Source organism: Planococcus citri, chromosome 4, assembly GCF_950023065.1.
Source record: "Planococcus citri chromosome 4, ihPlaCitr1.1, whole genome shotgun sequence".
Lineage (NCBI taxonomy): Eukaryota > Metazoa > Arthropoda > Insecta > Hemiptera > Pseudococcidae > Planococcus > Planococcus citri.
In genome coordinates this window covers 42,642,977-42,663,767 of record NC_088680.1, presented here as the reverse complement: position 1 = coordinate 42,663,767, position 20,791 = coordinate 42,642,977, and the positions used below count along the sequence as shown (strand labels likewise).

General features: G+C 33.2%; 1 protein-coding gene across 4 annotated transcripts in view; it reads right to left on the bottom strand.

Moving 5' to 3' along the window:
- Imp (IGF-II mRNA-binding protein) overlaps positions 1-20,791 on the bottom strand; it is an 83,168-nt gene that overhangs the window by 57,739 nt on the left and 4,638 nt on the right. For 2 of the 4 annotated variants that reach the window (XM_065364134.1, XM_065364137.1), the window contains exon 1: positions 11,754-12,003. The exons of the other annotated variants lie outside the window; for them this stretch is intronic. Coding sequence is in view for 1 of the 2 variants with exons in the window: in XM_065364137.1 (XP_065220209.1) it covers positions 11,754-11,779 (26 nt within the window). In the remaining variant the exon portion in view is untranslated. Of the gene's footprint in view, positions 1-11,753; positions 12,004-20,791 lie in introns of those variants that run through there. 4 annotated transcript variants of the gene reach the window in all.

Sequence of the window (20,791 nt, the reverse complement as noted above, 5' to 3'; positions counted from 1 at the left end):
TGCAAATTCGTACTCACCTGAAACATAGAAAAATAAAATCGTGGATTAGTTAATTTTAATTAATAATCACTCATCTCACACTTCAACTAATTACATGCTACACTTTTAATTAAATCTATCAATTTAAGTCACGATTGTGAATGGGGGAGGAGGGTGGGAAGGGACGAAGAAGGGATATTAGGGTACCTGCTATTATGAACAATTTTTTTTATTTTTCATTTTGAAATAGCAAAACTCAGTTTGAAATCATTGAGGAAAAAATTTAAACTATCGTGCTAAAAAATTTCAGTGAGTCAAATTTTCAGCTCGATCGGAGTTAACGAGTTGCAAAAGTTCTCTTGTTAGAATTGGCTTTTCTTCATCTAGGTACATAGCAAAACAAGCTGTTTGGTATACGTAGTGTGATTGAGTTTATATTTGTTTTTTTGCACGTGTTCATTTTGTTCAATATCTGTAGATAATACTATAATGCGAATTATTCGAATTATAACAAGCGTTTGATTGATGGAAAGAAAACAATATATTTTTAGAAAGACTTGAAATTACAATTTCACTTTTTTTTTTTTTTTTTAATATATAAAAATGTGTATTAATTTATATACTTTACAACGTCATTGAATCGAAAAATATTGCTTTAAAAATATCCAAAGGCATGATTTGTGTTTGTTTTTTATTTTAAATGCAAATGTGATAAATCTGGTCTACATTTCCTGTGCAAAAAATTACCTACCTACCATTTGTTTAAATTGTAATAGAAAGCTAAAATTTGATTCAATTAATCAAAAATTTCGATCTCCTGAGTCAATTAAGGGTGGAATCATTCTAAAGCTTTCGGCTGATAGAAAAGGGATCTGAAAAATTATAATTAATAATAATTTTTTACTCACAAGGAAGGAATCTTCATCTGATCGACAGAAAAACTTTTAAAGCAAGTTGAGAAAAATTAAACTGACGAGCAATTCAGTTTCTACAGAATTCTTTAATTTTTTTCACCCATAAAAGAGAGGATTTTTGACAAAAAGAAAAAAAAAGAAAAAAACGAGGTTTTGACACTTTAAGTCAAACGCAGAGCTCGATCATTTTTGACAAAAAAGTGAAACTTTACAGTAATTTTTGAAAAAAATTAAAACATTAGGAATTTTTTTGAAAAAAAACGACAATTTTTAATAATTTTTGGAAAAAAAAGTGAAATTTCATGACAACTTTCATTTCAGCAAAAAAGAGACTTTTTGGCAATTTTTGGCATTTTTAAGTAAAAAGTAGAATTTTTCAGCAATTTGGTAAAAAGTAAGCATTTTTGTCAACTTTTGGCAAAAAGTGAGATTTTTGGGAAATTTTTACAAAAAATGCAATAAAGACCTTTTTTTAATAATTTTTGTCGAAAAATGTGAAACTTTTTACTACATTTTTTTGGAAAATATTGGAATACAAAGCTTCAACAATTTGAACAAAAAATCAAAGCTTTATGGTCACTTTTGGTAGCAAAGTGATGCTTTTGGGCAATTTATGAAAAAAAGTGAAATATTTGGAATTTTTTGCAAAAAAAATCCCAATTTATAGCAACTTTTGGGAAGATACAACACTTTTTGACAATTTTTGACAAAAACCAAGACTTATGGCGAGGCGTTCTGAATCCTTCAGAGGATTTTCAAAGTTTCTATAGATTTGAAGAAGTTGATTAATTAAGCGTAAATTCAAAATTCGTTTCCACTGATTCCAAACCCATATTTTGAACTTTTTTTTTGAGAACTAAAAAAAAAATTCTCTGCAAACTGTGGAACAACTCCAAACCACCACCAATGCATTTTAAAGTCGAGTTTGAACCAAATTTTATATAGTTCCGTAAACTGAGTAAGTAGTTGTTGAGTGATACTTTTTCAGCCACCTTCCAAGCAAAAAAATCACCTGACAAAGGAGGTACATCGACCTACCCTCAACGATAGAAAATTTTTCAAACTAGGTAGACATCACCAGCCAGCATTTTTAGTGCTGAAGTACATCTCTTGATTTTTGGCGAATCTTTCAAATCCCAAATTTTAACCAAAAATGCAACAAAAAAAAAAATCAAAATTTTGCCAAACTGACCTACGTAGAAAGCTGAAATTTGGTAATATGAGAATAAAATAGACTAGGTACCCTATTTTCAACCTCGTCCCTTGATTGGAAATGGAAAATATTTCGAACCGCTTCGAGCAATTCTGATGCTTTCAACAAACTTTCGAAAGTTGAATATAGAAGTTATGAAAAAGGGTCAGATGGGTTGATCCAACAGTTTAAGATATTTTTTTCAAAATTTCACTGGCGTCCTTTTTTCGTGAAACTCACACCAGCTTACACCACCACCACAGTAAATCACCGTGTTCTTTTTACATTATAGAAACAGAAAACATTCTAACCCATATTACCCCATCAAAATTCGATTTCTTATAGATAAACAATGGTCAACTAACAAGGCCCCTCGGGGAGTCAGAAGGCACTCGAACTCGAGTATTAAACGCGTTCTCGTATGTGTAGCTCGAAACCAGCCAGCAATGAGCAAGGTATAGGTGTAATCGAGCGTAATGAAGTTTGAAAGAAATTAATTTCGGTACGTTTAATATTACCTAAACCTATGGCATTATGTACGTGTTTATTAAGAACACGTAGACTTTACTCTTACGATACGAAGCATAAAAAGGCATAGGTAGTAGGTACACCGAAAACATACTGAAAAGAACCAGCGGAATGAAATGCCTGCCTATTGCTCCTCATCAGTCTTCCTCACATACATTCTCGCGGCTCGCATCATAGTCATACATAATATTCGAATACACCGCCGCATGTACACATTTTTTTTCACCATGGTCCCTTTTACAGATACCGGAACGTGTTCGTGTTCTAACCTTGAAAAAACTTTATATTGCCGTAATCGTGATACCATCTTTTATATATCGCGCCGGCTCTCGGCTTCTTTCAAAACACGCGTTTTTATTTGTTCCTCTCATCATCGTGGTCTCTTCTCCTCTCCTTTCTCCAGCATCGCGAGTTATTTAATCGGTATTCCGGTAAATGAAACGTTCGATTTCTAGCAAAAAAGGTAATACACTCTGATGCACCTTTCATTCAACTTGACTTTCCTCGTAACCAAAAAAATTGAGAAAATTGGTTCAAAATCGAGATCTCGATATACTTAGGTAGACGAGAATGTCGTACATATTTAGGATCAGAAGTAGACTATCGAATTATTTTTAAAAGCAGAGTATGCGTGATCAATGGAATTGACTGGCGGTGATTTTAATGGCATTTTGCCCAAGTCATAGCCCATATACTTCCACAAGTAAGTATGTCATGTCATCGATAATTTTTAAATTAAAGCTTTAGAAGACCAGAGGGAATTCCGCAAAGTCACGTATTGTTTTCGAATAGTACATCAATTGAAATTTTATCATATTAAAAAAATAAAATCAAATACAGAACAAAAAAGTGGTCAAATTTTGAAAAATTGAAAATATTTCCCAATTTATGACCATTTACTTATTAATTAGTTTAACTACTTTTTTTACAATTTCAAGTAATTTTTTCTCATAATATTTCGCTATATTTTATGAAACTTTTCTTAATTGTATTTCGTCACTAATTTTTGTCATTTTCATCAACTTTTCTCAGTTTTTAACCAGAATAAAAAATATGATTAAAGACAATGTTTATCAAAAATTTTAGATGTTTTTCATGAAAATATTTTTTATTGAGGGCTTATGAAATATAATCGAAAATTGTTGACAAATTTTCACCAACTTGATGTGGAAATTAAAAATTTTCAAGGTTCTGGCAAGATCAGGCATGAAATCCACTATTCAATTTTTCTTGTGACCTAAGTGACCAAAAAATAGCAAAAAAGTGACCAAAAATTTGAGAAAAAGTGACCAAAATTTCGAGAAATGAGAGCAAAGTATATATTATGTTAGTCGGGGAGCCCACACATGGATCTATTGCACCCCACCCCCTCGATCCTCCGGGACAACTTTTTCCTTATAGGGGGAGTCCTAAGGAATATTTCTAACCCTTGTCCTCAAAAAAAAGTGGCCCTACTTACAAAATGAAGGCCAGTTTAATTAACAAGTCAGCCGAAATCGCAAATTTTGCGTTCCAACATAGGACTTTCACAACATTTTTTAAACCGTACAAAATCAGGCAAAAATTTCACCTGTCAAAATTTCAAGTATCAAAGTGCCTTTTTCAATTTTTGGTGAATTTTTGAAAATCTTTAGGCCAAAACTGAGGGGAAATATCAAAATTTTACCAAATTGACCAAAAAAGCTGAAATTTGAGGTATACCCTATTTTTGACACGCCAAATCGATTGGAAACTGTTTCAACCCATTCAACCCTTTTTGAGCAGTTCTGGAACCTCCAGCAGATTTTTGAAACTCGAAATTCCCACAAAATTTCATTCAATGGAGTTGGAAAGTCGAAATTCATTCTGCAAACTAATTTTGATACGCCACGAAGTCGCAAGTAGATTTAAAGTTGTTTTGGAGCCTCCAGCGACTTTTTGAAAATTACTGGAGCCTCCAGTAGATTTTTGAAACTTGAAATTTCCCAAAATTTCATCAAATGGAGATGGAAAGCCGAAATTCATTCTGTAAACTAATTTCAATACGCTACGAAGTCGACTGCTGGTGGGTTTAAAGTCGTTTTGAAGCCTCCAGCGAGTTTCAAAAATCTGCTGGAGGCTCCAGAATTGCTCAAAATGGGTTGAAACAGTTCCCAATCGGTTTGGAGTGTCGAAAACAGGGTATATCCCAAATTTCAGTTTTCTTGGTCAATTTGGTAAAATTCTAATTTTTCCCCATTTTTAGTCTAAATTTGATTTTCAAAAATTCGCCAAAAATCGAAAAAGGGACTTTAGCGCTTGAAATTCTGACAGGTGATAAATTTTTGCCTGATCTTTCGATCTACCTTTGTACAGTTTAGAAAATATCGGCTCTATCCAATCACATCGTCTTACATTTTATATGTTGAACTGTCGTTTTCTAATTTTTTTTAAAGTTATGATTCTAGGATTTTCATGAAAAATATTGTTCATTTCCTAAAATTTTGCACTTTTTCTTTTTAACACGACAAATCTTCAAAAAAAAAAGTGACCAAAACCACTTTTTCAGGCCAGTTTTGCCGAAATAGTGACAAAAAATGACTTGCAAGTGAAATAGTGAAAAAGTCACTTTTTAAGTGACCGAATTTTATGCCTGCAAGATACAATTTTGAAGGGGTGGAGGGGGGAGTGAAGACCAAAATTTTCAGAATTTCTTTTTTTTTCAAAAAAATTGTTGTTCTGAGGGAGTGGGCGGAAAAAATTGCAAAGAAATTTTTCATAAATATAAAATGAGAACCAATCACACGAAGTGATGAGAAACCTCTTGATTTTTATAGGTACGTGAGACTTACGAGTATCTCAAAAATACATCCACACCAAATGATTCAAACTACGAGGGACGATTTTTCGACATCGTTTCCTCTTTTCTGATTTTTTGAACCCTTGAAAAAAAATCTTCTGAATGTAACATGACTTCGAATTACAATAGTTGAACATATAGCACTCATTTTTTCAGAAAATTTTCACAGAATACTAATAAAGCTAGAAAAAAAAGTAATATTTTTAAGCACTTCTCCTCCTCTCCTTCCTAGAACAGCGAAGGTGAGAAATAGCCCTCAGAAAAGTGAAAAGGTCCGAGAAACTGAAACACGAAAAAATTCAAACACGTGGTTCCAAAAATACGTGAATAATTTACTCTGATGGTATAATAAATTATTATCGATACATGCAATTATTGGAATTTCCGAACCTTCTAATTTTTTAGGGTAAAAGAATAGTTTCTATTCATTTTCAACCCAAATATAATTTTAAAAAATTGAAAAGGTACCAAAAATGACACATTTTTTAAAATGTTGAGAACTGAAATTTCCTCGTAATCTATTTAAATTTAGCCACCAATAAAACCCATTACTTTCTCAAAATTCGAAAAAAGTTCGAACAACCACCCCCATAACACCTACGTACGTTACTAATCCACCTACACGTTTACATGCTCAGCTTCGTTGGCGAATATCAATCGCTCGAAACGAGCACGTGTTCAAAAACAAGGAAAAGAACACTCGAATCGAACATTTGTCAGCTCTTAGATTATTATACCGCGGCACGAGAGGGTTAAGGAAGAAAAAAAACAACCCTATGAATAAAAACGTTCCAAGGACTAAGGAGAACCCCGTTTATTCACCATTTTGTAAAATAACCCGCTTAAAAAATGGCGATGCCAGTTTACAAATCGCGTTTACAGTATTCCGCCAACTCCAATTATAATCACTGACCAAACGAACCCTCTACCAATAAGTCGCCTGCAATTCGCCATATTCGAATTCGTCGAATGTACAATTGCACGTGAAATAAAAACCGGTATTACACCCTGATGAAAAAAAAAAACACCACGAAGACTACAACAATATAAGGGTAGGTAAGATAAATTTTCTTCAAAATAGTGGTAGGTAAACGAGTCGTAGGCAGTGTACCGGTGTAGAAATAATAGTTCTTCGAATCGAACACAAAGAGCTGAAACTTGTGAATTCTCCAATTACCTGCCTACTCTTAGAACACCTAGACGTACGAATACAATACATTATACTCACTTGTAGAAAGTACACAAATAATACATTTATACAAATACATATAGAAATCGACCTTGGACCAGAAAAAAAAAGTTGGACGTTTTTACAATGAATACGAATATCTTGGAACCACCGTTAATGGTTTTCTTTTCAAAAAAAAAAAAAAAAAAAAAAATCAGAAAAAATCGCGTTCACAATAGGACTGGTTTTCAGAGATACTTAGTCTGTTCTTTTCAATTTTGAATGACATTTGGATGAATTTTTATACCTAGATTTGGTGGCATTATCAGCCGTCTCGTCCAAGTTGAACACAGCCACGTCCCGTCCTGTACCCCATCGAGCTTTTCTAACATAAATTCGATAATTAATTTCTTTCTAAACAGGAGTTGTACTATACACACACAGACACACACACTTACCTACTCAGGTATGAGTATAGAAGAAGATTTACGAATCTATCTATACCAAATACGAAAATGCCTAATTGCCAACTATACGTACACGTATATCTTATAGTCAAAACTACCACATTAACGTCTACTCGTATTAGTTTTCAACAGGAGATAAATAGAGCTCGACGTGTAGAAATGACGCAAAAACCAGGCTATTAGAAAATTTCGTATTGTTGGTGGCAAAACCACCGGAATACCGCATCAATCTGCGAAGACACGGTTAATTAAACAACGTTGTCTCGAGATGATACTATCGTGATGAAATCAAACAGTCATCAACGGGATACAATTGTGTAGAAGGTGCAAGTATCTCTTTTTTTTCATTTCGAGATAGGTTAGAGGTATAAATTCGGCGATTATTCTAATTGTCCGAGTGTTTCCGTTGGTTCAAGAATGATCGACTAGTACACGGAACTGCTCTCAAGATGAAACTGGAAAATATATTGTACTGAAGTCCAAATCGAATATCATCGAGTGGGTAATGTGCATTGATCAGACATTAAATTTTACGAGAAAATATTCCAAGTTTGGGATGTTTTTCTCCTTTGCTCATTTCTTCACTAGATTCTTCAATTTTTGAAATTAAAATTACTGCTTTTGAAATATCATGACATTGCTGAAAGATCTCCTTGAATTTTTAGTTTGGTAGCGTGGCCACCTTCACTTGACTTCTAGTTGTTGTTGTTGTTTTTTTTTTTTACAAAACTTCAACCAAACTTTTGATTGAAAGGTCACTCTACAATAATTGTTTTAGTAAAAATCGATGTTTCACAGAAATTCTGACATTTGCTTACTGAATGTAAAAAATATATAACACCTCAAGGAATTATTAACCTAAACTCATTCGACAGATTCCAAAAAAATTAAATAAATAGCTGTCCAAACGAAAAATTAATGGTCCTATTACCAACCTATTATGCTGAAAAACAAATTTCTGCCACATGTTTTGAATTACAATCATATATTAGAAGTCCATTTTTGTGGTAAAAAAAATAATATTGATATTTTTTTTGAGGGCCCATTTAAAAAAAAAAAAAATGTCCCAAAATCTCGAATTGTGTGATTGGGTCTCTACAATACTGGAAATCTTCCTTGTAGACCATATTCCAACTATTAGCACGTTTTGAGGGGCCATTTTTCCAACATGAGCAAAAAAGTGTATTTTTGAGCCAATTTTTGGGCAATTTTGGAAAATTAGAAACTCCGCAGGGTCTTCAATTTTCCGTTTGAGGAGCTGATTTTTTTTCTACAAAGCTATCTCATGATCCCTCATGGCTCATGCTTTGGTAAAAAATAATGAAGGAAATCGGAGACTGAGCGCCTGAAATGTTTCTGGGTAGGTAAGTTTGAAAATTTCTCAATTTATCCACCATTTTTCAATAAAAATTTCAACTTCCTTTATACTGCTCCATTGGTTTGTTTTTTCACCAAAATCTCGAATCTGCCCCAACAGTCCATTGATTAGGTAGGTACCTACCTATATTAAAGACTCGCCTTTTGGCCAAAATTTTCAGTTGCTGAAGATCAGAGATCAGAACATGCGGTGGAAAGATACAGCAATTCTTTTAATTTTCGTAACTGATCTTATGTTGTTTTTTTTCAACTTGAAAAATTCGCTAAAAATTGAAAAATTAGCAACAGCAGCTGAAATTGTGAAGGAAGGAGGGAAGGGGGTCAAGGTCTTGTTTCTACGCACCCAAGTTTCATCCCAAACGAAGAATTTGAATTGAATCAAGACGTCCCTTTTTGGTGGAAGTTTGAAATTTCTAATTCAGATTTTCGAAAAAATTTAAGATAATGCTTCGTGAATATTTCAGGACAATTTCTCAACTTTTGATGATTTTTTGAGCGGATTTCTCGACATTTTTCTCAACAATCTGCTTCAGACAATTTTTGGAATTTCACACTTTGATTTTTTTCGAGACGATTCCAAGGCTATCAGAATTTTGAGACGATTTCTCGAGTTTTGCAGATTTCTCGACTTCTAGACTGGATGATGGTACAGCTATTAGCCACTCTGCTTTTGGTCATTCCACGTCAATTCAACCAAGAAGTGGTGGGGGGTGTTGACGATTTTTTTGAAATTTATCCTGCGGAAAGACCTTCCAAAGGGACGACCAATGGCACAAATCTCAACTCTCTAACCCTTTTTTAAAAGCTGCTAGGGGGGGTGTCAAAGTTTTCAGTGAACTTGAAATATCATCCATTTCAGCAGTGAATTACTCGATAACCGCGATACCTACCAAAATAGAACTTTTTCCAATAGTTAAGAGTTTTGAAAGGCTTTTTGGTGATATCATAAAAATCAGTGTTGCCACTTTTTTCATACGAAAAATTAGCTCGAAAAGTTTCAAAACGTAGTTTTCATATCGTTCCGACTCTCAAAAATTCTGAAAAAAAATATATTATAGACAACTTTTTATGCTGAATAACATATTAAAAAATTAAGAATGACGTTTTTTCGTAAAGTCGATTTTAAAAAATTGAAAGTTGCGAAAACATGCTATTTTTTGATTCAAAACATGAAAAAAAGTTTTGATTGGTGAAGTTGACCCATTTGACTCTTATTTTTCGTATCCGTTGAAAAAGTTGAAAACACCTTTTCACTCAATGAAATAAACTCATCACAAAAAAATCAAAATTCAAAAAAATTCAATTTTCAATTTCAAACATGAAAAAAAAGTTTAAATTTATTCAGTTGTTTTATTTTGACCTCTTTCTGACGTATTTCATGAAAAATTTGATAAAAATTACACTAATAAAAAAAAATTAAAATTCGTTTATTTTTTGAATTTTTTCGAAATTTGATTTTTTGTGATGAGTTTATTTCATCGAGTGAGAGGGGGTTTTCAACTTTTTCACAGACAAAAAATAATGTCAACTGAATATCACGTGTTTTCAATTTGCCACGAGAAATCCTCAGTAAATTTTAAAAAATTACGAGGAACAGAATTCAGCTCATACTTCATAAAGATATCGACGACGACGCGATGAAAAAACTAATTTTTCTCTATCATCATGATCTCATCCAAAAACTAGTATAATGTTCAATTTATAAAGATTAGTTGATTACCAACGTACCTATTTTTAGAATACTGAATAGTTTAAAATTCAAAATTTTCCCAGTATGATCCACAAAACGAGAACACGTGCAATAAAATAATTTTTGATTTCATCTGATAATTCATACAGCCATACAGGAAATAATCGTCAGATTCTAGAGATGTGAATTGCTATTTTCCAACATTTTATATAGAAATGAATGTACTTGAAAATTATTTTCCTTCGAGATCTCCAAGCTTCAAAAGAATTGAAGCGAGTCCAGTACAGAAAATTTAAATCATCCAACTTTGGCACCTGCATAAAATTTCGACTTCTCACGTAGGTAGGTACCTACATAGAAAAAACTAATCTCACCCTGTAATTACACGAAGCTTACAAATAAGCGTGATGAAAATTTTCAAATTTCATCCGTTATATTTCTCCTGGGCACTAAAAGGTTAATCACTTGTAACGTTAGTTATTTCCTCACAATCAGGTAGTATATACCTCTGTGCACATAAAAAAAAACGTGACTTTTTACCCAACAAGTAAATAATTTCGCGGTGTTTAAGTGACCTAGATAACTTCTAAAGCAATTTACTACTTACACTCGCACAGATTCTCAATGGCCGGAATTTCTAATGATTACTGCACAAAACCGCTTAAAAACTTTCCAAGCTTATGATTCATCATCAGAAATACACCTAAATCTTCAATTATTTCACGTGTTATATAATTCTAACACGAGGAACCATCCCTGTTAGGATGAAAACGTGTCCACAGCATTATTGTTATAATCCGCTGAATGACACCGGGAAGCATATTCCAAGTCGAACCCGTCGATAAAAATACACAGGGATGGTGGATAACTGGAGTCTGGATATCCTGTGTCCTGTGCCACGTTCATTGCCAATGTTGGTCTTAAACTCTCAAATGCTCGATTGATGCGTGCAGATTTCGCAGCTGCGCCGATATTATTCCTATATGAGAGCGATATTTCATCGACATTTCATTTTAGAAAAATAAATACACCCCATAGTTTGAAGTTTAGAGATTACTGCAGGATGCTTTGGCTTTGGCATAGTTCAGTTTCCAAAGCATTATGTTTACAATTGGGGACAGATCTAGACGACAATTTTCACTAGAAAACTATTCAAATTGAACACTACGATGTACAAAGACCAAAAAAATTTCTAATTAGTAATCGTTCGACTATACTGAGTACAATTTTACCCAGAATAGTACTATAGGTAGTTAGATTTTTACTACACCAGCGGCGTAAGCTGATAAAATTACGAGATAAAAACTCAATCTTATCATTGCCAGCTCGACGTGTAAAATACTCGTAAAACATACGATGCCGGAACATGAACTCGACTCGGCGATAAAGTTAACAGCTCCGGATCAGATCAGCAGTTCAATTCAAACCGGTACCTCTCTCAACATCCCAGCGAGATGGAATAGATATTTCATAAAAGGGATTACCATATGCGAGTACTTGTAGAGCTGTCTTACTCGCGTAAATGGCTTTAAAAGTATAAACCCAAAAGGAGGCCCAAATTAAGGATAACGATGACGAATAAAAACCGTTAGGTACTATAATTAATCTACATTTTCATACCTATTCTCCTGCACCGTGCTGGGCATTTGGGTGATTGGAAATTGATCTAAATTTGCACTTTGCACTAAATAAAACTACAACACACGCGCACAAGGCCACCAACACCACACACTAGACCGCACAAGGAAAACGAAAAATTTCCACAACTATGTATAGATGTATGTATAGTAAAGTAAAAACGCGAACTGCGAACTGCCACACAGCACAAGATCACGTTTTAAAACAAGATAATATGTACGTATACGTATATACCGGAGAAGAACGCGAATGTCGAGCCGGCATTCAATTAGAAACCGCACCACACTCGCCCCTCTTAAAAAATTTCATTTAAAAGCGACCCTTTTGTAAGCTACAGTGTTTCTTAAAGCTGCTCCTGCTGGCTCCACGGCTGGCTCCTGCTTCACAAAAACCACCCTGTATATTATACCTGGATTTCCTTCTCCCTGCTCCTCGATCCTTTGGGATTGTCAAGGTTTCGACCACGTTGTCCTTACTCGCGAACTGTGTACTGAACCATCATCTTCTCTATAGGTACAGCAAATCGAGTAGTTCATCTGTAGGTACCATGCGAGATTTTTTAACGCGAAGAATAGTTAACCAATAGACCTACATGTACAAATTTACCAACCGTATCGATATTGATGCGAAAAATTTAATCTAAATTTACTAATCGTACATACTATACATACGTACTTATCGACGAGCACATACATACATATATCGGTTCAGTGACCGGCAGTGATTTCCAAATTATCGTCGAAAATCGAGTACTTTATTTACTATACACGAGACATGAGTAGGTACGTTGGTTGTACACGTATAAGTATTATTCAATCGTCGTCGCCGAGAATTTATTTCGCTCCATCAGCGTTGCCTGTTGCGCCGTTTATGGAATTACGTGCGTCGTTTTTGGCAAATTAGCATATTTTTATGCGGAAAATTACCAAGGCGTCAAACACCCAACAGGAAACGCCGGAAATGTACACGAACTCCCTGCGTATTATTGCGAATTTGAAGTATACACCCTCGACTTCTTAAATCATGTACAATTTTTTTACAACTTCATAAGGGTGAGAGCGGAAGCCGGAGGAAGGGGAAGGGGCGAGGGAGGGTGAACAAAAAACTGAAACTAACGATGGTGTTTTACAATATAAAACGTACAGGCAGAATATTAATCATGACTCATGAGAGAAAAATTGACGAAAATAGTTAAATAATGATACCAAGCACTTTGAAAATATAACAAAAATGCAAAACCGATGTTTGATTTTCCAATTATGAACCAAATAAACAATATCAAGGTATTTTAAGAACTGAATTTCATTTTAGAATTTTTGGAGAATTTTTTAAACCTTTGGGTCTGGAAAATTTATTATTACATATCAGAAAAAAATCAAAGTTCCAACTATGTAATTGAGATAAAAATCTGAAATTTGATTTCTGAATCGATTGATGGTGATTTCGAGTAGTTTTGGAGCTTCTATCCAGCTCTTGAAAAATTCCATAGAATAGTGACTCAACTAAAATTTAGCATTTGAACCTTTAGATTGATTATTTTGTTGAAGCCTTCAATAAATATTTGAGCACATTTTTCAAAGTTGAAAAATAGAAACGGTGGCAAATCCAAATCTATTGATCAAAGATTCGACTTTTTTTTGAAATCTCCGGCAGATTTTTGGATTTTCCAGTTTTTAAATACGTACAACTAAAAATCCAAAATTGTACGGGAATGACTCCAATGCTCCACACTGGATGTGTCATTCAAACTGAAATAATATTAAGAAACGTGAAACAAGGGGTGACATTTCAATAAAAAATTTAATTTAAAAAAAAAAATACAAATTATAAATTTTATAAATATTATGTTTTTGAAAACATGCGATTTTTTCAATTAAGTATAAAAAAAATTGAATAAAATATAAAAAAATTGGAAAAAATTATTTTTGCCGAAGTAAAAAAAACTGAAATATACTTTGTGAAAATTTTGAAGAAGAAGTATGATGGGTGTATCAACGATTTTTTTGTTGAAAAATAACCCCCTCCTCCCCCCTCCCAAAAATCTACGAAGCTAGTTAACATTTATTGCAGAAAAAATTTCATCTTGAAAAAAAATCTGTGTGTCAAATCAACATTATAAAAAAAAATAATGCATCAAGCATGTAATACTCTTACAATGCTGCCAATTGATGAAAATGCCAAGTCTTCTTTCAAAAATGGATTATTTTTGTAACTTTTTCAACAAATTTCGCGTCTTTGGATTTAAAATTTTTATGGTATCCATTATTATAAAATCACCTTGAAAAAGCTCTAAAAATAAAAGATAATTCTTAAAATTTCAGGCAACGATAATTTTTTTTAAATTTTTGGGAGGGGGAAGGAGGAAAATAATGAAAATACTTACATGATTTTCTGACATACCTAATAACACCAATCCTATAAAATTTCATCTGAATGACGTCATTTTTTCAATTGAGTCTTGAAACTTACCAACGATTTCATAGGTAACTTTTATTTTTGAATTTTTTAAAAATTGATTCCAAGATTCTGCTACTTTTTTAAAATGGATTTTCCTCAATTTGTTTTTCTTCTTCTGAAATTTTTTTGAATTTTTTAAAAATTTATTCCAAGATTCTACTACTTTTTTAAAATGGGGTTTTCCTTAATTTGTTTTTCTTCTTCAAAAAATAGTTCTATTCCAATAATCAAATCGAATAATATATGGGAAAATCCAAAAAATCGTATTGGAAAAACATATTTGACTTTGAAATTTATTACCTAATTTAAATTTTGAAAATTTATTAAAGAAAATTCTTGATTATAAGTACCTAAAGTGACATGTCTAATACTGTTTTTCATCTTCAAAACTCAAATGAAATTTCAACAAATTTTCAAAATTATTGAATCTCAGCTTACTATAAAAATTCTCACATAGGTAATCCAAAGTAATTTTTCTTTCAAAAATCAAAAACATTTTGTGTTAATTTTTCAAAAATATTAGTTTTCATTTCCGAATTTCAAAGTCAAAAATTGAAGGGGTTGGCTCGTGAAATCTTGAGCAGGATCGGTTCCATTCTAATTTTCTCGTGATATAAAATTTTTTTCTTGTGAGCTGACAAAGTCAAACAAAAGGGGAGAAATCGTTTCGGGGGATTGAATCTTTTCCAAACAGGTCTTTAAAAAAATCGAAGAGGAGGGAAATGAAAAAATGTTCAGCTGATGTAATTTCATCGCAGGTACTTTTAAATTTCGTTTACCTTTCAACATCTGGAAACTCTCATAATTTTATGGAGAAAATCTTAAATTTTTCGATTAAATGACCCAAAATAAATGAAGTTTGAAAGTAGGTACATGGTTTAAAGTAGTTTTCAATGAATGCAGAACCTCAATTTTGAGTTAGTTTTTATTTTGATCATCAGGGAGAGAGGCAGATGACATCAAACTTGAATTTGGAGAGTGAAAGGGAAAAGTAGAGTATTTTATCAAAATCTGAAGTTTTTCGGGGGGGGGGGGGGGGAATTTTAAAAATTATGTTTACGTTTGAGCATCCTAGTAGAGAAAAAAGAGAGGAATATCTGAATTTAAATTTCAAAAAAAAAAAAAATCAACAGTTCGAGGCGGAGTTGAAATCTAGAACGAGAATGAAAAATACTTTTTTGAAATTTATTCAGACAGTTGGCCAACCTGGGGTAGGGTTTTATCGAAAAGGGCCCACAGATACTAAACTTATTAACTTGGGACCTTTTTGGTGGGATAACTTGACTTGAGAGACCTTGGAGGTGAGGAGATCAAAATTTTCAAAGAAAATCACGTATGGTAAGTATTGGCAGCTGTTTCATACGTTTCATTTTGCATATGCTTCCCAAGTTTGGATTTGGTACCAAAACCCTCAGAATATTATGATAATTTTTCAATCAGATCACTCAGTTTTATTCTTCATTATTTCAATTTATTACTCATCTACTGCTTAACAAACCGTCTCACAACAGCCTCAAACAATACCTCACCTCTGAACAGATACCTATCGAGTATCATTTCATCATTCTCTCACCGTTGATGCACTTCCTCTTATCTTTCAACTCATTTTGTACACGTATTATTCCAGCACGTAGCACGTATAGTAAGTTTTTATAAGGCTAAGTTTACGCTTTTGCGTTATACCTACCGCTTATACCGAGCGAAAAATGCGGTTTATCCGTCAAATAAGTACACTAATAACCTGCTGCAGCACCTGTTTCTGTTTCGCATTCATACCTTTATACCTATACATATGCAATGCAACGCCGATCCGTCTACTTAACTCAGGTGTTAGTCATATCGCATTTTGGTTACCGCAGCTCGTTTACGGTCTTGAAATAAGTATATTTTCTCTCTCTTCTTCTTGTAAACATTCACGATACCACCTAACCACTTCTTTAGTCGGTCAATTTGGAAACGATCGATTCGAAAGGCTGCATATTTGATTGAAATTCCATTTGGATGATGCAGCGTGACATCGGTCGTCGTGCAGTCTAACTGGAGGTAATAAGGTGTAAATTGGCTGCAGGTTTTCTCGCAATAAAGAAAAAATTACAACGTGAAAGATGATCGAGAGAAAAATTGGTTCTCAAAATCCAACTCGAATGCCATAGGAAATATTAGACATCAATATTGGTAAACTTCAACCATTATAAGCCCACAGTCAGCAACAATTGTCAAAAAAAGCGACTCCCTTATAGCAAAGACTTTATGTAAACTTCAAAAATTGCAACAAACAGAGTGAAAAGTTAAAAGGGAAAAAATACTCGCAATATCCCACTTCACTAGCAGACTGGAATTCTTTTTTTTTTTGCACTTTATGAGCACTGAAAAGCTAAATTAGCTCACTCGAAAGGCAAAATATGATACTTGAAAGGTAAAGGGGTAAATTGGAGTACTTGATTTACACAGCCATGCATCAACTCGTTATTAAAGCAAAAAAAATCCAACATAAAACAAAAGAAACCGAGCGAAGCTCAAAGGGCTAAATGAAACAAGGTACTTGTAGCAGAAGCGAAGGGAAGAGAGGTTGATGCCGGAAACAACACAGCGAGAGAATTACTAAAAATAGATTTCAGTTTAAAAATAGTGAATTTTAGACGTTGAAAAATGTCAGGATTTTGATGGAAGTTTGGGGAAAACATTTGTTGGAAAATGATCTTCGAAAATTCTCAGTATCAAAATTTACCTATAGTTCCTTTTTCCTTCTCCTCCCTCCCAGCAAAGGTGGATCAAACCATAATAAATAACTTCATATTTTTTCACTCCCAGCCCCTCCCTGTTTCTTCACTCATTCCATCATAATTACAAATGGAGCCTTTTTTCGCCGCCAATTTCAAATTTACTTTTCCTTATTATGTATCAAATATAGATACTCGTACACTAACCTATCCATATTTTAACACTCTCATCCACTGATAAGATTACACGTTAATCATTATTGTCGTTAAAATTCCTAAGCAACCTTGATCAATGACCTTTGCGATCTTATCTCGAACGTCAATTGCTCGTCTTGATTTTCCTAAACATATCATAAATATACATTCTTCTCAGATATGGTGAAACTTGAAAGTGTAACGTTTCAAAGTATGGGTATTTAAACGAGGAAGAGTTGAAAATCCTATACTATTTAACAAACACGTACAAAGAGTAAATCAATTTGAGAGTAAAAAATGGTAAAAAGAAAAAAAAAACAGACCCATCCTTTAAATAAGTAATTACGCTGGCGGCTAAAAATACTTTTGAGTAAACGCGGAGCACAAAGAGGAACGCGGTGAGAGCAATGAGGGACAAGGGAGGAGGATTTTATGGATACTTTTTTCTGTGAGGTTTTCGCTATAAGTATTATACATGTAAGAAAAATTAATTGCCGGAACCGGTTATAGAGAGAGAGAATATTTCGAGATAAATCTAATATAATTTTACCCAAGCCAGTTTGAGAACTCAACCACGTAAATCAGTTGGCCGTGTATAGCGAAATTGAGAGGTTGGTATGTCGGTGCATGAAAAAGTTCGTCGTCTTGGTTCAAGGTTAAATCATAGGACACTTGCTCGACAAATTTTCATCGTGAAAATGATGGCTATACGTCGATTATGGCACAATTATTGTGGAAAACTAGATGTAAAAATTGCCACTGTGCTGTACCTACTATTGACAAAATAAATACGTGGGTCGTGGGTTCGGTTCGAAAACAGGAGATCTGAAAGAGACTACCAAATATGCAGAGGGTTGAGTAAGGACGCGCCCTCGAATCCTTAAACGCACGTATTGGAGGGTTTATTCTGTCGCAGTTTATACATCTGTACTGTACCATAGAATGTGCTGAAAACACAGTCAGTCGTATTATTAAACAGATGTATACACAAGTTGCTGATCCTTTTGAACTCGATAATGACTGCGAATTTGTTAATAAAGAAAGATCTTATAAATGAATTCAGAAAATACCTGGTAGGTAGTCATCTGACAAAAACAGACTCATACAGAAGACTAATAAAACTCAAAGCGACGTCTACCTAACGATGATGGGATTCCGTTCTATGTACAAATAATATGCCATACACTTGAAACCATCCATATCTATAGCAACCTTTCATCCCTATAGTGGTAGTGGTGATTAATTTACTCGTATACCGTTAACGAACTCGCGTTGACCGATAGATATAGGAAATTTCCGACAACACGAAGCCACGAAGCTTCTTCTCTATCTCTCATACATATGTCAGGCTCGCGTACACTTTTGACTAGTTTTCTATTCCTGGCCATATTCGAGGTCGATAAAGGAATGCAAACTGGAACCCATTCCAGGCATAATATCGTGAATCGATTCATAAATATGCAAAAAATTACGAGTATTTCACAACCCAACAAAATACCATCCGAGTGAGGATGAATGACCGGCGAGTACTACAAGTATTAAATTAACGTTCTCTCGTTCGTTTGAGAATAAAACAAAAGAAAAAGTATTTTCGAATATTATGTAAATAACAAGTGGATTTGTTCATTCGAGAGTATTTTGCGCGCAGGTACATCGAGGTAGGTTGAGGTTGTTGTGAAATAAAATTATTGTAGGCGGGTTGATTGAAAATTTAATGGGTAAGTGCAATTTTAGCGACGTTGCCAAATTTCTGTACTCTAATTAGGGCTTTGGAAGTAATTATGATCATTTTTTATCCTTAGAAAAATATTTTAGGAAATTGAAGCAAATATTGTAATGTTTATGAATTCGTAGAAATTATTGGATCATCTTCCTTGATTTTTTAAAACCAAATTAAGAAATAAAAAGAGAAAAAACAAGTCATTTTTTCACCTAATTATGAGTAAGAACACCTGTACTGGAGTCATGTTAGCAAAATTATGTGTTCATCGATATTGAAATAAAATTTACACGTGTCCAAATTTTAATAGGAAGGGAAGGGATGAAAAAAAGCGAAAATGAAAAAATTCAAACAAGGAATCAAATAAAAATTAAAAATCGTAAAACAACATCAAAAGTCTATGTTCTATTCCTCAATAAAGAGTGTATAAATGTCTTTAAGGTTTCTTGAGTTTTCAGTCTCCCTTCAGCCCTTTCCTTGAACGAAAAAATGGGATTTTTACACTGCTTTACAAATTGTCAAACCAGCAGGATCAACATATGAAAATATATGGACAGAAGCAGAACTTTTTTTTCAAATATTTCAATTTGAAGAGAGGGAGGCCTGGAGGGGATTGAAATTCTTCAATTTTCAAACAGAACTAAAAAAAATCAACAGAAAATCTTCCACACAACCAAAAATTTAGGTGTTTAAGAGCATTTTTAAATTTCTGGTTAATTTGTAAAAAAAATGCAAAAAAATTAAAGTTTTACCAATTTGAAGCTGAAAACTGAAATTTGGTTGACGACATATAAAATGCAAATTACACGTACAAAAACTAATAAAATACGTAGTAGGTACGTAAAAAAAAACCAAAAAAAAACAGTTCATCTACTGCTCAAGTACCTAATGCTTTTTTTGCTTTTTTGGGCAACAGGAGAACATGGGAGTAATTTGGAAGATCAAAAATTTTTCATCAGAGAAATTTTAAACGCAATTTGGGCAGTTTTAACGAAAAGTAAGATTTTTTTTACACTTATTTTGGCAAAAAAACGGAATTTTTTTATAGTTTTGATCAATAAAGCACGGTTTTTCTGGTGGTTTTGACCAAAAAAGCAAAACATGTTCACAATTTTAGCAAAAAAGAAAAAAAACAGTAGAATTTTCTATCATTTTAGGCTATTTTTTTTTGGAATTTCTCATGAAAACATAAAAGGATTTTTTTTAAAAATAGAAAACTTTTTGAAAAAAACAAGATTTTTGGCAGTTTTGTAAAAAGCAAAATTTATTTGATAGTTCTTTTAAAAAAAGAGTTTTTGACAATTTTTTGAAAATTTTTACCAAGAAAAAACAAAGTTTTACAATTTTAGCAACTAAAAAAAAAACTAAATTTTTTAGCCATTTTTGCAAGAAATTAATTGTTTTGGAAAGCAAAACTTTTTCGACTTCCACTTAAAAAAAGGAGTTGTTTTTCAAAAACTGAAGGACTTACCACCATTTTTCGAGCTTTTTTTTCAAAATTTGAAAGGCTGGAAGTGCACTGGAAGGTAACTTCAGAAAAAAAGTAAATTTTTGAACTTAATACCTTCGAAAACCTGAGAAACGACGCAATGTGTCACATGTCGCATGTCATTTTCAACTTTTTTGAATTTTGGCTACCTCCAAGAGAAAAAAAGGGGAGAAGAGGGGTATTCTGCTGCGTAATCTGGTCGAAAAAACGAACCGATTCAAACTTAGCACTATTGAATTAGCAACAATAGATATGCCACTCCACATCTTGATTTTTTCTTTATTTCTGACCAAAATTGAGGGTCTATATGCCTCACAAGAGTGAGAAAATTCCACTGTAAAAATATGTAAGGTCGTTAAAAAAAGGGTCCAAAAGAGATTTTAAGGCGATTTTTTTTCAAATTTTAAAATTCTGTTTTCAAATTTTGCATTTTATTAGG